The sequence below is a fragment of the Pezoporus occidentalis genome, unplaced genomic scaffold (assembly GCF_034315485.1).
Source record: "Pezoporus occidentalis ecotype Australia unplaced genomic scaffold, CSIRO_AGI_Poc_V1 ctg143, whole genome shotgun sequence".
In the NCBI taxonomy this organism is placed as follows: domain Eukaryota; kingdom Metazoa; phylum Chordata; class Aves; order Psittaciformes; family Psittacidae; genus Pezoporus; species Pezoporus occidentalis.
The window spans coordinates 1,836,440-1,857,764 of record NW_026913241.1 but is presented as its reverse complement, the minus strand read 5'-3'; the positions used below and the strand labels follow the sequence as shown (position 1 = coordinate 1,857,764).

General features: G+C 38.2%; 1 protein-coding gene across 1 annotated transcript in view; it reads left to right on the top strand.

The window, feature by feature from the left end:
- The first annotated feature begins 10,678 nt into the window (after positions 1–10,678).
- COL3A1 (collagen type III alpha 1 chain) overlaps positions 10,679–21,325 on the top strand; it is a 51,159-nt gene continuing 40,512 nt past the window's right edge. The window contains exon 1 of the mRNA XM_062610015.1: positions 10,679–10,897. Coding sequence (XP_062465999.1) covers positions 10,819–10,897 — 79 coding nt within the window. The 5' untranslated portion in view covers positions 10,679–10,818. The remainder of the gene's footprint in view (positions 10,898–21,325) is intronic.

Below are 21,325 nucleotides of genomic sequence, written 5' to 3'. Positions count from 1 at the left end.
CTGCGTAACTGCCTGGTCTGGTTCTTACCAAAACCTAGCAGTCTCTTAGAGTCTGTATCCCTTTTCCTGGCTAATCCAGCAATACCCATGCCATGCACCTTGATAGCTCACTGCTTGAATAGCTGACACTCACTGTACTGTTTTACAGTTATTTGTTTTGACAGGTAATTGTTTTGATGATTATCATTAGTCCTGTTTGAAGGGAGAACAAAAAAAGCTGTTGAGTTAACCTGCCAGGTTAACTCAACAGTGGTTAGATGGTAACTCATTGCAGACAAACGTGTTTTCATAGAAATAGAGCTGTTTAAAAATAAAGTTCATTAGTGAAAATACTCAAAATATTTGAATTAATTTGTGAGTATGCTGCATGTGAAAGGAGCATTTTACAATACCCGTTTTACAATCTCACATATGTGAAGACAGTTGTCCTGGGTTCAGCAGTAGCAGTCATGTTTTTTTTCCTTTGTGGTAGCTGGTGCAGTGCTGTGTTTTGACTTCCAGCCTGGGAACAGTGCTGGTGATACCGATGTTTTCAGTTGTTGCTAAGTGATGTTTACCCTGACCAAGGACTTTGTGAGGCTCATGCTCTGCCAGGGAGGAGGGGAAGCTGTGAGGAAGCAGAGACGGGGCGCCTGACCCGGGCTAGCCAGGGAGGTATTCCATACCACAGCACGTCATGCCCGGGGTGGGGGGTGACTGGGAGTTACCCGGAAGGACACGGGCTTCCGGGTGGAACTCGTTTTCTTGGCCGGTGCTATCGTATTCTCTTCCCTTGTTATTTTCCCTTATCATTGTTGTAGTTGATAGTAGCGGTGGTGATTTGTGTTGTACATTGGTTGCTGGACTGTTCTTGTCTCAACCCGTGGGAGTTGCACTTTTTCGATCCTCCTCCCCGTTCCTCTGGGAGTGGGGAAGGGGAGAGCCCCGGTGGGGGGGGGGACATGGACCTCGATTGTTGTCAGCTTGGCACCACTCACTGGAAGTGAGTGAACAAGTTACCTGACTGGGTTTAAACCACGACAACAGTACTTATGGCTTAAAAATTACAAGGTGTCTTTAAAAACATCCTTTATCTGAAATTAATGCTAAAACCGTGAAACTTGTAGTTAGTTTGAATTTGACCTAATAGTCAAAGCAAAAAGGAAAGAAGAAATACTGTGAGCACTTTGGGTCAAACTTTTCTGTTCATGCTACAAATAGACTGAAACAGCAGCACACAAGGAAGCACCAACTTACTGTCCTTAGATTTTTGTTTACCAGTTAAAAACAACAATGACAAAAATCATTAGTGTGATGACTGTGATACTGAAATGTCCAAAGAAAGAGCAGCTTCAAGCTCTTGATTCCCTGAAGATAGCTGAGAGACTGCAGGGTCAGCCAAGTAGTGACTTGTTGATGCAAAGTGTCTAGATTGTGCCTTGCTGGCTGACTGTGGGGTTGCTTAATAGTGTTCTGGGGACAAGGGGTGAAGGGTTTGAAGAGCAGGCTCTTCAGCTATCACAGGTCTGAATAGCTCATCTTAAACCTTATTTCCATATTTTGTTTTTTTCCTTTTGTCCAACTTGATTCCAGATGTTAGTGGTGCTCTTTGTTAATCAAATGATGTGTAATTACAGTGAGAACCAGATCAGAAGTTCCAAAACAAGAAAATGCAGGATGTGTAAATGGCAGGTATATGCACCATCCAAATACTGTTGGGAGCTTTGTCTTTCAGAGGTGGCCAGAAAATCCTACTGTTGGAAATCAGGCAATATGTATAGGGATTCTATTTTACCCCCTAGTGTTCTCTTGAGAGAAATCAATAGTAATTTTAAAAATACCTCATTTGTGCCTGTTTGAATGGATTTGTGTCTGGATTTCAAAGGAGATCAAGCCAGCCTAGATATGACAAGCGTCACTCCTGGGAAGTCAAAACTGCTTCAGTGGTAAGGAGTGTAGTAAATCTCTTTGTGTTGACATGATAGGGCTTTGATGTTTATATTGTTTGATGTATTCAGTGGTCTGGCTTATGTGTTATTCAGCTCATTGAAAAGAATGCACTGCATTTGAAAACTGTAGAACAGAGTCTCTTCTCATTTTCTTCTACATCTGACATCATTTCCCACAGCCGTTCCTGAAGGGTAGGAATAACTCTATAGTGAGAGATTATGTCTTTCATGTGTCATTTTTTGCCTGACTTTTCCACAGAAACAGAAAGTAGAGCAAGGCTCTTGATGCTTTCTTTCCCTATTAAGTTTGTTAAAAAGACCTGGATGTGTCTATAAATGTAATTCATATCTACTTTAACACTTAATAATGAGCATCTGTGTGTTTTGGACTTCTGATTATTCTAAAAATAATATTCAAAATTTCCTGCTGACTTTTCAAGATGCAGTTGTGCATTCCTGTATGGGTGCAGCAGCCCTCAGTAGGTCTTTCAATTTCCAGCCCCCAGGTCCCAGAGCCAGGCACCTTGCCACTTGGCTGTGCCTCTGAAGGGTGTCTAAGAGCAAGCTGCAAGGCTGTTTAAAAGGGAATGATCTTTTATACTGTTTTGCGACGTGGAACAAATAAGTATGCTTCTCAGTATTTTTTCGTAATTAATAGCCTACAGGATGATTCCTTTGTATCATACTGTTCTCCAAAGAGTCGCATCCAGGCAGATGTGCATGCACATGCCAACAGAAGGCTAGAATATATCTTCATAATGAGGTTGCCCCAAGCTAAAAAGCTAAAGAGATAGAAAGCACTAGTCAGGATCCTAATTTTTTTGCTCTTTCTCTAAGGCAGTGACCTTGAATCATGAAAATGGAAGGAATTCTGCTCACTGAGAACAGGCGTGGACAAAAAATCAATTTCCAGGTGTACAGAAATGTTTTGTATCAGCCAGTGAAATCTGTTAGTATGTTGATAGCTTTTGCATTGCAACACCTGATTTAGCTCGGAATGTAAACAACAGCAGTGGTCTGTAGATTGTGCACATGCAGATTCGTAGAGATGTTAACCATTATAAGAATGTTAATTACGTCCTCAGAAATAGTGTTCTACACTGTGCCTGTAGTTAAGAAATGTCTTCTTTTTAATTTTTCTTTTTTTAGTTAAGTTCAGACAAAAACATAGAAAGTTTGCATGTGTTGATCTGCACTGTCTGAATATTGGTAGAGGACTAACAGAACAGCAGCATAAAGCTACAAAAAGATTTACTGTTTCACTCACTGGTGGCACAACTCTGATTCCAAAGGTACCAAGAGTTTGACAGGAATGCTAGTTTTGCTTCTGAACAATAATGGTGAGTGTCATTTGGCTAGTGAGGACCAAATTTGAGGTACATGACAAACTGCCTAAACTGCAATTCATTAAATATGGTGCTGGATCAGGACAAGGATTCTCCTCATATTTTTATTTCTTTATTCTTTATTTTTAGAAAATATTCTCTTTTATGTTGTAGTTTCCTATTTGCTTAACACAAAATGACACTTGAAGTTCTAGGTGATCTAGAGATGGTATATGTAAAGCAATTAGTAATTTTGAAATTTCATTGTTCTTCCAAAGGAAAATCTTTCACTTTTTGAGAAGTTAAAATGGTCATGGGTGATATCTTGGGAGCTGGAAAAATAACAGTATGAAGTGATTTTCTTCGCAATGGCAAAACATAAAGTAAGACAGTAAGGCAGCTTATGGGAAAGACAGTAAAACAACACTGACCTCCTGACCATTATAAATTAGGAAGTGCAATTCTAAATCAAAAACAGCACCAGAAGCTCTGGGAATGGAAACAAGCTTAATTCTCTGTTGTGCAAAGAACCCAAGATTTCCGTAGCAGCAGTTCAGATTTTCAGCCCTGTGTACATGTCTGCTTGTCTCATAAATTCCTGACAGTGTGCGTTCTGCTGTCCTTGGGAACAAGCAGAAGCCAGTGGGGGGAGATGCAGGGTGGGTGGCTGGAGATTGGTACTCTTTCCATGCCAATGAGATGCAGTTTCCTGAGAGTGGGGAGATTTGAATAGTCCTTTGTTCCCACTGGGGAACCTCTTTGCATTTGAGAGCCTCCTTCTCTTCTGTGTCTACTGGACAGGGTGACCACTGCCACTGCATTAAAAAAAATGCTGCTACCATCAGGAAAGAATGACCCAGACCAGATCTCTAATCTTAAAATAAATATTAATCAGATATAGTAGCATTCACTGAGAGATACTTTCCACATCTGCTTATTTTAATTTTCTGCATGCAAGATTTCTTCAATAACCTGGGTCCTGGAGCATGACTGATCTCTAGCAGGAGTGTAGTAGAATACCCCTTTGAGCACAGGGAATTTAGCTAGGGCAGTGCAGGTGAGGTTACATGTATTTTCATTTAAAAACAGACTCTTAGTTCTTTGCTCTCAAAATCAAGACTATGGCACTCTGTTTTTCAGTATATTCATGCCTGGCTATTCACTGTTCTGCTGTCTGAAAAAAGGGTTTCTAATACCTTCAAATACTGATTTAATTAAGTAGACACTTATCTAAATTTCCCATGCGTGTAGAATCTACTGAACAAAACATATTCTTATATTGAGAAGTGAGAAGATTTTAATCCTCAAAACTGTGTATTAAAAAACCCTATTGTTGTTATATTCTTCCAATAAATTTTTTTTTTCTATTGCATTCATTTCCACTACTCCATGAGACACAATTGTTAGGAAAGCATCTCTTATCTTTAGGAAACAAAGAGTAAATGGAACTCTAGTGAGGCATGATATTTGGATTCATAGAATAGTTTAAATCCAATTCGTTCACATAAGTGTTTCAAATAAAAATATAAAAAGAATTCTATTATTGCTACTCTTCATGACATAGAGTTTGCAGGGAAGAAAAAAAAAAAAGAAAAAATAAAAAAAAAAGTGTGGTATTTTCACTCTGTTTTCCAGATGAGTCTTCCTAAATATTTAACTTGGTCACCAGAGACCACCACAACTTTGTTGTTACCACTTTGAGGTGGTTTTGTGGTATCTTCTTTAACTCAGAGTATCTAACAAAACTTTCCCAAACTTGCCTGTCATAGCCCAAACAGTTCTTGCCAACATGCAGTTGATGTTTGAACTAGGGTTTTCTGTACTGTAATATTAAAAAAAAAACCAAACTGCAAGCCTGTATAGAACTTAGCCATGAAATGAGTTCAGATGAGCAGTGTAGCTACATACCTATTTATGATTTTCTTTTTTAATATCTTTGTTATTAGTATAGACTTCAAAGGGCTCAAATACAGGTAGCAATTACAGGTAGCAATTTAATGTTCTTAGGACAGAAAGGAAAGCTACCTTTGAAAAGCAGAACAGATTAATCCATGTATCTAAGCTAGGGTCCCACATTGTTCTTCTATGCATGACACTGGACAGATTAAATGCCACCACTTTTCAACAGCAGATGTATGATGGGCTAAGTGGCAATATACTAGAGTAAACAGCAAAGAAAAGAATGTGACAAGAGGTCATGGATCAGAAGAAATCCCATTAAATAGAGATAGAGAGAATCCTTGCAGTCCGCCTCCCAGGCCACCCACCCACCAGCGTAGGAGCAGCAGGTTTTTTTTTTTTCTTGCAGAAAAGCAGCTGGATGCTGTTTCTCCATTCTAGGAAAACAGTGTACTCTTTGGGACACACAGAGCCCTTACAGTCCAGAAGAGAATGTCATACCTGCCTCACACTGTTGGCAAGTGCAAGAATTGTATTGTCATATTCTTTGACCTACTTGCACATCTCCAGTGCCTTCATTTAGGATTGGTTTTTCTTTGCTTCCAATCACGTTAATACTGAACAGCTCAAGAGTTAAAACATTTAATCTCTATTCTTCTGTTTTCTGTTTTTTTCTGAAGAATGAGTCATATGAGTACGAATGGCCTTTTGTTATTCTTTAGTAAATTCAAAAAGAATATTTATGCTCTCATTAGAAAAACAATAAATCAGCAAACAGAAATATGTGAAACAATATTTAAAAAAAAATCTTGGCTGTATCTTACAGTTATTGTTCCTTTTTTTTTATTTTAGAAAGTCAAACAAGAAAGAGTGTTCATTAAATGTGCTGCATTGCTAGGGCTGAAGCCGAAAACCTGGAACCTTTCAATGCTGAGGACCAGTAGCTGAAGTATAGTCCACTTGAACCCTTCTGGAAACTACATGTACTGTTTGGAGCAACACTGATTTGAGCAGAGACAACAGAGATAGCAACTGGTCCCTGAGCAGGGCCAGCAAAGTGACTGCCTGATTTGCGTGATGCACCCTCACCTCCTACACAAACCTCATGGTATGAAGGATAACCTACTTTTTAAGATAACTCACTCTCAGATTGCTCTTCTGATGGATTCAACAGGGTTTTTGTTACTTTAAGATACACCAAAACATGATTTTCTTGTGAATGTGTAAAACTAAACATAGACCCAAATTCATGACAAAATTTGTTTATACATTTATAAATCTTTTGTACCATTTTATGTTATTTTGATGTCCAACAAGCAGAAGTTGTAGAGTACAAAAGCCTTTACAAGATATTCTCCTGCCACAGAATCTTGTAACTATTTCATGAAGTACTTCCTTAGGGGGATAGGACTGTATTTCTTTAAAAAAGTGAAGTTCTGAGATTATTTTACTTGTATGGTGGAAGTAATTTTGACACCTTGCTGAAAAGGATGAGCATCTTCACAGCAGCATGGGGCCAGTGTTCCAACTTAACAGATTCCTTTGCTGGCAACAAGAGTAAGTACGTGTTCAGTGCAGAAAAACCACGCCCTGGCCATAGATTTTTAATTCCCTAGCATTCAGTACACCCAAAGGTCATTAAATTAGCTTGGCTTGTGTCCTGCCTGCTGTGAAGAAAAATTGCTGTGGGTGCATTCTGCTTTACCCGTATGCAGTCATAATGTTGGCTCTGCCTTGAGAACCTTCGCAGCTGTGCTGTAACACAGTTAGTTCCCAGCGTGACTCAGATGAAAGATTTAATTTAATCTGCACAGGACTTTTGAAAAGTTTTTATTTGTAAAAAGTTTTTATTTGTGAAAATGTTGAAGCTGTGCAAAGCTGAAAACAGAGCACGTGTGAACAAGAGACTGTGTCTCAAAAGCTGATTTTGCATTGTCTTAGGAAATAATTTCAGTAAAAATTGAAAGGAGAAAGATGAAATGATTTCATTGACTTGGCCACCTTAATTCCTGTAGTTGTCCATCAGTCATAATTTGTATTACTATAGCTCATAAATAGGAATCATTAAGGAAGCACATGGGTATTTTTTAATTTAGTGGCTCTAGATTCAGCTTTTCTTGTAGGTCGAATGTTTTTTAAAGGAGGGCTTTGAGAGGAAAATAATGCATTTTGGCATTTGTATTGATTCACTGAGTACAATTTGAGCAAAACCAAAAGCTTCTTTACACTTACCTACCTTGGTTTTTTGTTTTTTTTTCCTTTCTTACCCTCTGCTTTTGTTTGCTATTTAAATGTTTTATTTCAGTGAAACTATACACTGCTTTTAAAATTCTGATCATTAAAATCCACACAGAACAAAAAATATCTATCTTATTCCTGACATTGGGGTAAATGCAATGGCAAAAAACGAAGATTCTCAGTTCAGATTGAGCTCTTCTGGAAAAAAGGGATAGTTGCCAGCATGTTCTGCAGGTCAGAACTTCATGAACTTTTAAAGTAACACTTAGATCATTTGCTTAAGGATGGTCTTTTGGGGAGGTGGACCTGAGGTCACCTGATAAATATGTAAAATCATGTCTCTCATTTGTCTTTTGGAGGCAGAATGTTATTATCCACAAGACCCAAACATGCACAAGGAATCCCAAACTGCACATGTAGCATGAATGCTCCAGTTATCTGACGTAGAGGTTGGTCATTAGTTTTGGTCTACACATTTTTCATGGAATCTGCAGTAGAGCACAAATAAGTTTAAGAATTTAAGTATTTCAGATTCCCCCATGCGAAAGTGCTCCAGTTCTGATATGAGTACCTTTTCCTGTTTAGTCCAGATGCCAAGACATTACATCTCTGGGAAGGTGAGTGTTAAATCAAGGACTACTTACTAAATATTCCAAAACTGTGTGCGGGTCTCAAGGAAAAGGGTGGGTGGATTTATAGATGGCCTGTTTCTGTGCCGAGTATGTGAAAAAGAAGCCTTTGACTATAAAGTGTACATGGTGTTCAAGGAAAGCTGTTGTGCCACAGTCTGTTCAGGCCAGGTAATTAAAACAAAACAAAATGGTGAATACTTAAAAGGAATTGACTTACGACTGCAAATGGCAATTGCCTCGTGGTTTTGCACTAAAATTATAAAATCAATTCTACAGCCGCTGTTATGTAAAGGTAGCACTAATGAGAAACTCCAGTGTAGCTGAGCATTGCCATTCATTACTTGCTGAACCACAGCAAATATACTGCAGAACCAAAGAAGATAAGGTCATCTAGATTATTTTGGGTTTTTATGGGATGTAATCATTAGGTGATATTTATTATGCTTCTATAAAGAAACCTCAATATTCATTTCTGTACTAATTCAAGCCCACAAATTGAAGACCCAATGCCTATGGGAAATAGTAGGCATCATGGATAAATCTGGATTCCTAATCAAGTTAAAGAACAGCTCAATTTCTAAGGTGAACAATACAGAACCGTTCTTAGAATTTTAACGTTACTGCAACAATCAAGTGTTTTTCTGTAAAAATTGAAGCTTTGGTTCAATGGTGCAAATAAGGGTGTCATTAAGGGTGTTCTCTTTTTTTGAAAGGAGAAACTTAAGAAATGTAGAGAAATCTTTACTGTGGTCAAATACGCTGAATAAAATGTAAAATTGAGTATGAAATTGGCTCTAAGTCAAACACTGTGATCAAATTTATTTTTTCCTTAGCCATTTATATATGAACACTTATAACATTCATTAAGTTTCATGTAAATTAAACAATCACTGTGATGAACATGTAGGCATTAATACAGAAAACAGAATGGCAATAAAATGATCTGCATGCAATTTTGATAAAGAGTTTAATTCTGATTCTGTACTTGAGAATGCAAAGATCCAGTGTTTAGTCTGTATGCTCATATTAAAGAGAGCTAAATGATTCAATGCAGGTATTATTAAATACTGTGGCTCTAATTTATGTCCTGAGCATAACTCCAAAAGAGAAGAAAACCTTGCAGGCCTGTGCATAAAAATTTGACGCATTTCGTCTTACATTCTAAGATAGCTCAACAGGGCATGGTTAGCTTTGTTGATTGTTACAAACCTAAAGTTTATAAACCAAATAACCCAACCTGTTAAGTAATATGATACTGGATATGAAATTGCACAAAACAATTCCACCATCCCAACAGAGTCAATGAGGAAAATTGGGAGGTATTTAATTCATGCCCAAAAGATAAAGTAACATCAAATTGTTTAAGATCTCTTCATACTTGCTTCAACCTCTTCCACCTCAGGTGACCCCAGCAGGAAAGGATTACCCAGTTTAAGTGCAAATGTATTTCAGATAAATAGGTTTTGAAATGAGAACTAATACCTTTCAGGTTAAAAGGTAACATTAAGCTGCTCTTGTTTTGTAGTGCATACAGAGATATGGGTCACTTTTTGGGGGATGACAGTTCATGGCATTAATGAATTATTGGTAGGAGGCATGGTTCCCTGGTCACTGTAATCTCAGCAACACTTTAGAACAAATGAATGAGCACTGCTGCAGTTAATGACCTGTATCAGATTAATCCACTGAGAGTAGCAATTAGTTTGATAATTGTTTTATCAGAGATGCACACTGTGACAGGTTTCTGCATTCACTTTGGAGTCTCCCAAACTTCATAATAAAATTACATTCATAACAAAACCTGCTTAAGCCAGTTTATTTGATAATATAAGGTTTTGTGTTCTTATCCTATTCTCAGTAAAGTTTTGCATGGAACGAAGAAAGAACTAGGCTTAAAAGGGATCAGTAGTCATAAAATGTCCTTTTTTTTTTTTTTGGGTCCACTGTATCTTCTTGTTTGAGGAGCAAACAGTAAAGAAAATGGTGGTGCTTGTTCTACATTCCTGTCAAGTGTCGTAATGACAGAATCAAACTGAATTTGAATGAAAAGTTTTAGTTCACGCAATTGCTGCTTCTATTTGAGATCTTATTTTCTTCATATATTTTTTTTTTACATTTGCTTTCTCCCCGGATCATCCAAAATCATAGTGTGAGGCAGAGATAGTGAAAAAAACACTGGAACAGAAGTGTTGCCATTGTCAGGCCTCCCTTTCATTAACACCAACTGTTCATCAGCAGAAATATCCACTTCTGGGAATCTTTCAGTTTGTGCATCCACATCAGGTACTTACCTTTTACCTTTGTTAGGGAGCACTAAATTAAAAATCCTCTTTGGGCCATACCCATTGACTCTAATTAACATGAGAAAATGCTTCACCACAGAGGCTTTACCACAGGACTTCTTTTTTTTCACATGCCTATATATCACACGCAGCGCACACTAACTGTTCATATACAGTCTCAGTGTGCATCCTGTACACACACAAAAGTTCCAGATGTGCTGTGTATCTTGTTAGTTGACTTTGTTCTTCTGTAAAGCCAAGGGAAATATTAATCATTCATTTACTGTTAGGGGATGGGTCTTCTTCTCATGTTTCAGTAAAGGGGGTGGAAAAGCAAAGTAAGCCAACTTTTTTCCTATTTAAGGCCAAAGCTGGGGAATGCGTGTGGCTGAGTTCTGTACATGGCCTGGCGCTGGAAGGGCAGGGAACAACCGATGTTGCTATTTTGAATAGATTTTTCTTCCCCCCCCCATTTTTATTTTTGCACAGAGAGTCTCATGTCTAATATTTAGACATGATGAGCTTTGTGCAAAAAGTAACTTTGCTCATTCTTGCCGTGTTTCAACCCTCAGTTATTTTGGCACAACAAGACGGTGAGTAATTCAAGCTTCTTATGATTTAATGTTTTTATTTTATTTTTATTTTCACCAATGATTTTAATAGCTTTTAAGAAATGTGTATTCACAAATCTCACCAGAACCCTCTTCCTTCACTAATTCAGCAGTCAGATATTTAATGCTAAAGCTGAAAGCTGCAGGAGTTTGCATTACTATCCACAAACGTTTTTCTTCACTTTGTTTTCTTCTGTGATTACAAGGACTTTATAGTGCTGTCTGCCTTAGCTGCATTTGTTCTTGTTCTTACTTGTTTCCCTATTACAGACAGCGGAGAGTTTTTAAGCTATTTCTTTTAACTCTTGGAATACCATTTTAACTGTTTAACTCTGTGCTGCCATGAAGTTATTTGTCACAAGCAATAAGTCTTTGCTTCCAGCTTTTTTATTTGAAGTTCTCCTCTGTACTTGTGTGTTTTCCACTGGCACCGTGGGGGTTTCTTTAAACAATTTGCATGCAAAAAAAAAAGGCTTAAAATTCTAACCAGTTTTAATGAAACATTTTTAAGAGGGTATATGAAAATATGTCAGCTTATGGGACTTTTACTTAGTCATAACGCAGGAGGGTAAATTAATTCCCTCAGCTGCAATAGTTTGAATTGTGCATCTGCAGGCTGTTTCAGTCCCTCAGGAGACTGATTAGCAGCTGATCATATCTGAGATTCTGTGGGAGTATGTGTGTGTTTATGGAGAACGGGAACACCAAAACCCAAATGTACATGGAATTTAGAGGGGGAAAAAAATACTTTGCATACAACAATTCAACTTAGAGTGAAGATAAGTTTGGTATGAGTATTTCAGTTAAACAGATGACATTCCACAAGTACAGCTGGACTTTTTTGGATGTGCTGTGTTCTACTTGCCAGACATTGTAAACCAGAGCTTCAAGATAACACATTTTCCTTTCTTGTAAATAGAAAATATCTGCAATGTATTTATTCCTGCATCAAGGCAATGAATAACCTTACAGACAACTTAGTAAGCAGCAGCCAAATAAACCGTAGTGCAGTAAAGCCAAATGCCTTTAAAACAACACCCTACCCAACTCTATGATACAAATCATGAAAATGATTACTTTAGCCATTTCATGGCAAATCTATCTGCTGCAGCATATCTGGAGAGGCACCTCTGACAAGGAGGGTGACTGTGAGTCCACCAGCAGGCTGTTAGCAGTGGAGCAGTTTGAGCTCAGGGGGCTCTGTGCATGAGCAAATCAGGTAACGTCATCTACAACAGCAGCATGCCCAAATACCAGCCTCCCTCATCAAGCAGCACAGACACAGGCTAAGCCTTGCAAGGGCTTTTTTTTTTTTAAAAAAAAAAAGAAGAACATAAAGATGTTCTTTAGAAGAGAAACATAATATACTGTGAACTGATGTTTTTCTGCTTTCCCAGTACATAAGCTGTTCCTTCAGTAATCCTTGGTGAAGAAAATGTTGTAAAATTTGATCAAATGTATGCTGTAAGTTTTCTCTGCTTATAGCACAAGTAACATAGTGCATACAATTAATATGCATTATGTATATTTTATATTTATATATAAATGTATATACCTATGTTCAGAGGGGCAAGTACTAAGGGACCAGCTAATATAAAAAGAAGGAACACCAGTTTTATTTCTCCCAATAAGTAAATCCCCTCTGAATTTCAGGTCTCTTACCCTCACTGTGGTAGTACCCCTGGACACTTCTGAGGTACAACAGATATTTGACTCAAGAAATGGTAAATTTGGGGTAGAAGAACAATATAGAAATGAAATGTGAGGGTGTATTCTCATTTCTTTGCCACATTCCTGTTTCATGGTGTAGTAACATTTCCTTATTGGGCTAACTTCCATACTACTTACAGGGATGTGGTTTCACAGAGACACTGATAAAACACTAGTTATCCCTTAAAATATCTGACTCTGTCCTCTCTTTGGAATGTTCCTTTCCACATATTTGGATATCCTTTTCTCACAGAAAATAATAATTGAAGGAGTAGATTATTAGTATCACTAATTCACATGCAGAGCAGCAATGGACTGGGAAACCAAATTTTCCACAATTCATAAGAGAATTTCCAGACATGCTAAAATGCTCCCTCTTGTCAAGAAAAATATTTATATGGTTAGTATCAAATGTAAGTCAATACAAAATTTTCCTTGGAAAAACCTGGCAGGAGACAAGACTTGGCAAGACATTAAGGAAACTGCTCAGTATACACTAAGTTTAGGACAGTCAGATGTACCTCCGGGCTATGGGTTTCGTTGTCTTGCTGTAGTAGCTAGGAAATACTAGCATTTGAGTACGCCCTCAGGCTGAACCTCTTCAAAAGCTCAGGAGCTGGATATTGTGGAACAAGGAATTTTCTGTGACTTCTATCCTGGTAACCTCCTAGGATGCTTTTAGCCTGCATGTGAAATCACCTTGACACAATTCAGGCTTCCTGATGTGTGTCCAATTAGCATAATGCATTTGCAAGTCATAACTGTTCAAGATAAAATGCCTCCTAGTGGCCGACATTAAATAAAGCTGGTGCTTCAGACATGACAGATAATTCATATTCCAGCAATGTATACTCAATTCCAGCATTTGAAGGCACTTTTACATCCTGCATATTAAACTAACAAAAAGTGTAAGAATTTGGAATGGTTCTTTAGGAAAGAAATCCGTCCTCTACCAGCCACCACGATTTGTGCAAGTATATGCTAGCCTTACAGCCTACATTCATCCTATTTATCTTGAGTTTCTAGAGTCAATTAAGACAGCTAATTCCAGAAGACAGCATAATTTTTAGCATGTTAGCTACATTAGAGGTAGTTGGTAGGTTCCACCAGGTACAAAGGAAGCACATGCACAGCCACACTCATTGGTGCCAAAAGGGAGGTCAGATGGATTTGGGCCTGTCTCAGCTGCATCTAAGATGGCTAATGGACTTCTCAGTCACCTGAAGTGTGACACTTACCATACATACACTGCATCGTCCTTAAGGAACTTAACTGAGGTGATCAAGAAAATTCTACTGTTCTAAAAGCAGTATGAGAGTAGAGCCAGAAACCCTTCCTTACTATTCCAAATATTGTTTTGTTCTAATGTAATTAAAGCATTTTCCTTGTAATGTAAATATTATCTTGGATGTTTGGTCAGGAAGCTGATTTCTGAGGTAATGACTGAATCCTGAAATATCTCTGAGAAGACTTATTGACCTTTCAAATTACTTTCAGTCACAATTGCAGTTTTAAAATTAAATATAACCGCTCCTTGTAGGTTTCAGGAGGCAGAGAACTTTTTATGCTGAGCATCCACTTCTGATCCCCTAGAAAAGAAGGTTGATATTTTAGGAAATCTTGTAAACACCTTGGTTTAGCCATTTTGCTTTCTTCTATAATTCATTTATAAAGATTTGATAGGTAATGAAGTGGACAGTTATTGCACAGATGCAGTGCATTTATGAGACTGCCAGACTGACATTATTAACACTTACCTATATGCAACAATGCACATAGGCATTCTTTGTTGATAAATTAACTAATTTAAGGGTAATGACTACCCTTAATTAGTGAAAACTTTTTTTCCTCAAAGATTTCGGTAATACAGAAAAATCTCCCTTCAGTGTTTGGAAGGTAAAACCAGATGAAGCATGTCTGCATGCCAACAGATAATAACACCATCATAAGTAACCTGGGCTACGTGAAGGTATGAAAGTTGGGGGTTTACTGTTGTTCTTCCATTTTTCTTAACAGTTTTTTGCCAAGCACATGGCAGGCAAGGTTACACTTAGGAAAACTGCAACATTCCTTTCTGGTCTGGAAAAGTCATGCTAAATGAAAGCCTGGGGAATCCACCCCTCTAAACATTATATATATGTTCTTGGAAATATGACAAATTTCGTAAAGGCATTTTAAATCACACATCCCTGGAAGACATTAGCTTTAGGAAAATGAGACCATTATATATCCTTTCCATTATTTTCCAGATTTGTTTCTGATTTGAGGCCAAATCTACATAGACTGATTTTTTAAAAGAGGAGGTGGAGTTGGAAACATCCACTCCTTTATCACATGGGGAAGAAGAAGAGGTAGAAGGGTGTTGTCTCTGGTATGAATATTACTGTTGATGCCTCAGAGTCATTATATTTGCTCCAGTCTTAGTGCTGCAGGTTACAAGCAGATCCTATTTCCTCTTCCAGCTTCTGCAAATGGTTTGAGGTTTGCAATAGGCAGCCAGGTGTCACATGCAAAATCTTAGTTGGTGCTAGCCTTATACAACAGATGTGTTCGCTGGATGCTAGGTTTAATAGATCCCATTCAAGAGAAGGAAAGGAGTGAATTACTATCACTTTTTGTTTCACAGACCGGCTGATAAACTGGATTGACATGGATCCGTTAGTCATTGTTCCAGTTATGTACTAATATTGTCCAAACCTTGTTTTAATCAGAATTGTGCAGAAAATGGGAAATACCTGACTTCATAATTAGGAAAGTATGCTGTAGGTCACTAATGGAAATGATGCAGTCTGTCATTTAGCATTTTGGATTAAAAGCTATCTCCTCAGAGTTAAAAGGTGAAGCCTAACTGTAGGGGGAAACAAAGTGTGCTTTCCCAGGAGTGGGCACCATGAAAATTATATTGCTTTTGATTTTTTTGTGGTAGGTTAGTAGTCTGGAGAAGAGCACAAGCCACAGCTGCTGTAAGAGTTGCAAATTTTAATTTGTTGGTTTGAAGTAATAATTCATCAAAACCCACAGAAGTGGAAATTAGTGCAATGGTCATGTCCATTAATACTTCAGTTTATGCTGGCCTTTAGTCATGTTTGTTTAAGAAACTAGGCAAAGTTCTTGGCTAAGAAAACAAAACCTGTTGGCCATGGCAAAGATAAGATGTTAACAAAATGGGGGGGGGGGGGGGGGGGGGGGGGAGGGAGTGCGTTGGGTTGAAGTAACTGGGTTAGATTCCCACATCATTGCAGAAATTCTAGGTGATGGACCAAAAATTAATTTATTTTTGGCAACACCCCAAAAAAAACAAAACTCATACTTGAAAAGTGTACATTTAATCTTCTGATTCAACAGGACAACCATAAGAGTATTCTCCTTGTGGTAGGTTGGTGAATTGCACAACTCTAACATGGTTTAGGGTTCAGTACCTACCACCTGTACGTCCACAATTTTGAAATGTTGTGATTTTGGATTGAAAAATAACCTTCAACGCAAACAGGAACAAAAATTATAGTGTCATCATTTTACCTGCTGCAGTTCTTTACCAGCCTACCCCTCCTTTGACGTATTTATGATAATATACCTTGTGCAAAAGGAGAACTGTTCATATATGCAATTCCTTCTCCAGGAGTGGTGCAGAAAGTGGAAGTGTATTTTGCTTCTATACCTTCAGGTCATGATGTTGAGGGGTGCATGGATGGATGCAGAAGAATGCTACAGCCCCTGGCCCTTGGATTGCTGCCCATCTCCAACCTAGGGGATCTAATGGATTCTTTTTGGAGAGGAGGCTGTTTGGGGCTGTGTGGCCCATGGTGATGTTATCTTTGTTACAGAGATGCTGTATCATGACTCACTGCATTTGGCTTCCCATGGCCATGCTACTACTTGGTACCAGAGCCAGTACCCCGGTTTAGTTACTGCTGCAGGACAGCAACTTCTCCATAGATTTTCTTTCTTTCTTTGAATTTTTTGATTTGTACAGGTTTTGTGTAGCTTTACTGTCAGTCCTCTCTCCAGCTTCCCTGACAAGAGGTGGTTTGTACCTGGAAAAATCTGTAAGGAATTCCCAGAGAATTTCCTGATCTTTCTCCATTCAGCACAGTCAGACGCTTTGTGTTTCAGGGAAATTTCCGTATTTATGTATAGGGACCATGCCATTAATATTTCTCGCATTGCTTTGAGACTCTATAAGAGTTTCAAAGATTAACCATGTTCCTGGCTGTGGCTAATGAACTGATCTCTGAATCTTTAGAGACAGTAAAAAATTATATATTACAGGAGTCAGAAAGTCTCTTCTGTAAGTATAAGAGTTAGAGATGTGTGCTTATCCGGTCTTAAACACTGTAAATGTGCAAGGAGGAATGAGTTCCAACATTGTAGAGCAATTCATCTTTCATGCAGAGGCACAGTAAATGATATTTTTCATTTACACTTTCAAGCAGTCTGTATTTTTTCTCATCTTGTACTTTGTAAAGGAAGTTTCTCTCCATTTTGCTTTTAGAAAACCTATCCTACTTCCAACCGCTGCTTTTATTTATTTATTTTCACTTCAGAGACAATCTTCTTGTCTCCAAGTTTGTGAAGTGGAAGCCTCTGCCTGTTTCATGTCAAAATGACAATGGAAAACATGATATAACCCCCTCCAACAATAACCATTTTTTGGCTTTAGTTTGGATAAACTTCATCTCTGGGACTTCTGGCTTTGTTTAGTTTAGCAGAAGAGATTCCTTTCAGATTAGCTAAGAGACTACTTCTATTTTCCCTGATTTACATCAAACCCTTCATTTAAACATGAACTATCAGAATGAGAGTGAAAACGGTACCTCCTGTAACAGTGTCTGCACATTTTTCTTTGCTTTAATTCCCACAAGTACTCCATGAAGAGGTGTATGCCAGGGAGGAGAAAGCACGCACAAAATATTGAACAGCAAGAATGTGATGATCATGATGGAAAGATATATATTTTAAGCTGAACATGTTTTGTTATTTTGAAAGCCTCGGCCTTCTCTTAAAGCTAAAGAAGCACCCATACAGTTCTCAAGAAATGGGGGATGTGACTTGTAGTTTTAAGACTCTACCTGAGTTTGTACCAGGATGGCCTTCAATATAACACAAAGATATCCATAGCCACAGGAAACCCATCCCTTTCTGCAGCTATTGTCTCTTCCAGTCACTGTGAATTCCATCTTGGAGGGTGGCACAGACACTTTTCCTATCCTGCCAGGCAGCAAAAATTTCCTTCCATGTGCAAAACCTCTGTGGGCTGCAATGGTGCCTTCAGGCTCTGCTTTAGATCCAACCCCAGCACTGTGAAGGGCAGCAGAATCACAGGAACATCCTGTGCATGTTTGCAGCAGTAGATATGAAAGAATGATCTGTGTCTGGAACTGCCTTCCCACAGCAATCCAACATTGCCAGTTCTTGGGAAACTTCTGGACATAATTAGTTCCCACTGCAATTCCCTGCAGTTCACGCCCAGTGAGCAGTGGGTGTCTGCTGCAAATATCTATTTTTCTTTATTCTTTCCCTTTGTGCTGCTTCTCTTTTCCTTCCTTCCACTTTCTTTTAGGAAAAGAGGCAAGAGCAAAATCGCAGTTACTTTTTCAAACAGACATGAGAGAAACAGTTGCTCACCCAAACAAAGTTAATGAAAAATGCAGGAAGCATCGCTCATCATTCCTGTGATGTTCAGTGTAATATCCACTCTGAGCATCAAAGGAGAATGAACTACATCCCCCATGCTTTCCTTCAGCTATAAGCAGTGAAAATAGAATTCATATTATCTCTAAAAACACTTCTATTTTCATGAGAGGCTCTCTTTAAAAAATCACTTTTTTTTTCTCTGTTTGGCTTTACATCTGCTGTATGGTATTGGCTTGTTTTCCTACAGAGCAGTAGTCATTCTGTGCCAGCTGTTTAAGAGAAGAATGTCCTAGAGAAAAAAAAACAATGGGCTGTGTAGTGGGAATTGCAAATCTTTGAAAAGAGCAATTGAAATCCACTCAGACATTTTGAAGATTCTGTGCACAATATCCAAAGGCTGTTGGTGGCTTAGTCATTGGCAGGGTGGTCTTCTTTGTTGATCCCTCTTTTTTTGTATGAACAGAATAGCATAAATATGGAAGTAGGGGGAGGGAAAAAGAAAGAAGAGAGGCATTCAAGTCCAACTGATTCTTATCCTAATAGTGCAGCTGAGGAAAGAGTGTTGTAATCTTCTTTCAGTGAAGAGTCAAAAAAAAGTACAGAGTCTCTTCAGTTATAAGGTGTCCTGTGTCTCAGGCTCTTCCACTCATACCTTTTAAGGGGTCCAGCACATAAATTCTGGTTCTAGCCCTTTTCTGCTACACAGCGCTGTTTATTCTCACCCTGTGCCAGCAGGCGTTGTTGCTGCACAGAGCAGGGAGAACTAAATGTGTGCCAGACTTCAGGCTGCCACTTCAGTAGCAATGACTCTGACCTCTGATGTTAATAAAAAGTCAGCTCTGTGTTTGAAGGCTCTTCAGCTGACCAGAAGTGTGGATTTTCACCTGATGAGGGTATTGGTTAGGAAGATCCTTAGCTCTTCACACTTGAAAAATAGGCATAAAACTTGCTGCTTAAAAGTTGCCCCAAAATTAAGAAAATTGTCATTTGTACCCCGAGAAAACCCTCACAATACTGACTTTGGTAGCCTTAGGAAAGTGACAATAAGAACGTTGTATCCAGTGTAAAAATAGCCATTTTATTATTCTCTATGAGGCAGATAAAGAAGAATTTCAAATACTGCCATCTGTATCCAACAAACTGTCCAAAATGGATGTGGGGTGAATTAGTACAAATTGGAGTAAATAATGAATGAGTGCAAACAGATACAAGCAGATGCAACTAGGTTAATGATACTTTATGCGCTCAATCTCCCCTGTCCCCAGCCTTCTGAATTAGAAGTATCTTTCATTTACTGGCAGCCAAAGATGCAATTATTTTCTTTAGACAAGATGCCAGAGTTCATTCATCCATCACTGGAATATGGAATACAAGAACCAAACTCTTCATTTACTTCCAACTTCTGAAATTACAGAGAAATCAAGAGAATAGTGTGGGGAGTTAAATTATTGTAGAATTTGAGCCCCTGCCGCTGTTTTCATTTCTGATGTAAATTCACTATGGCCATGAAGATATGCTGGGGCTGACATTGTCCAACGCATCTGAAAATATAAATGATATTGCCATATGTACTATACTGCATTGTTAGATTTCTCATCTGTTTCAGTCTCAGGAGAGAAGCATTGAATCAAGCTGATTTCTTCCAAAGCAAAACACACAAACAGTATTTCATAAAGTTGCTAGCCCTCTCACTGAGCAAAGGGGAAAGGGAAGATCATATCCCACTTGAAATTTTAATCACCTGATAAAAATTGCTTTAATTACAAAGTTAGGTAATGAAAAACAAATGTCATACTTCCTACCCACCCACCCACCAGAGCCTTTGGGTTTTATCTTGAGAGATGCTTAAAGTATCATGTAGTTACAGTAAGTGTTTTACAGGAGGTGCTATGTAAAGCAAGGTGTAACAGTGATCAGTTTCCAGTGGTTCCCTTTCACTTAGCAGCTCAGAAGGTGAATCTCACTTTCATGGTGCTTTGGATCTGTCAGAGAGGTTGTACAGTCTGGGAAACCTGCTTGTGCATAATGACTTTTCCAGTTTTTCTTTATTCATGCCAGGACAGACCTACTGCAAGAAATGTTGCAAAGAACCCTCCAGTATTATAAACTATTCCTTGTCCTAGGGAAAATCAGAAATGCAGAAGTATGTTTTTGAGATATACTCTGGATATAAAGTTCTGGAAAAATGTGCTGGATTTTGTTAAATTTTCCACTTCATTGATACTAGTAATGTTGAGCTTGAAGCTATCACTTTTCTTTAGAAATACATTAGGCCAGCTTCTTATGGAATAAAATTAGAAGTATACATGTGTTCAAGTGTTCAAAATTAAGATTACCTTGATACTTGGACTCGACTGTAGAAGTCTGTATTGACTGCCCAAGGAGTGGGCAGGATATATGTTTAAAGAAACTAATAAATTTATAAAATCATATGTAATCACATAAGACCTGGAATGTATGTCAGTTACTGCTTGGTTTAAGACACCAGTCTTGCTGACATTTGGCATCATTCACTCTAAAGACAAGAAGCACATTAAAATCAGATTACTGCAGAGTACTGAGAATTTGTTCCAGCATTACAACTAAATAGCCACAAAAAAAGCAATTGCAGATTGCTGCTTATTTTTAGAGTGACATCAAATGGCACAAAAGTTGATGTGCCAAAAAATATTGTAATAACTGAGAGGATGGAAAAATCTCATAGGCATTTTACCAACAGTTGGAAGAGTGACTGAAAAAAAATGTGCAAAGGCCAGTAAAATCAAGGGAGATTCTGATGGGCAGTGTTCACCCTTAATCAGGAAGGAATGATACACATTATGCAGAGTATAGCAAAAGAGGTCCATTACTGCTAAAAAGACAGGAGTGTAAATATAACTGAGTTACAGAGTCAGCTTGTTTAGAGAGGACTTTGGAGAGGAAATCCTAGAATAACATCTCAATATAGATGGTCATTCAGGAATATCTTCCTCCCTTACAAAGAAAACCCAAACAATTTAGGCCATGATGTTGTCAGGGAATAGCTAACAACAAAAGGAGCATAACCATCTCCTGCACCTATAAGAT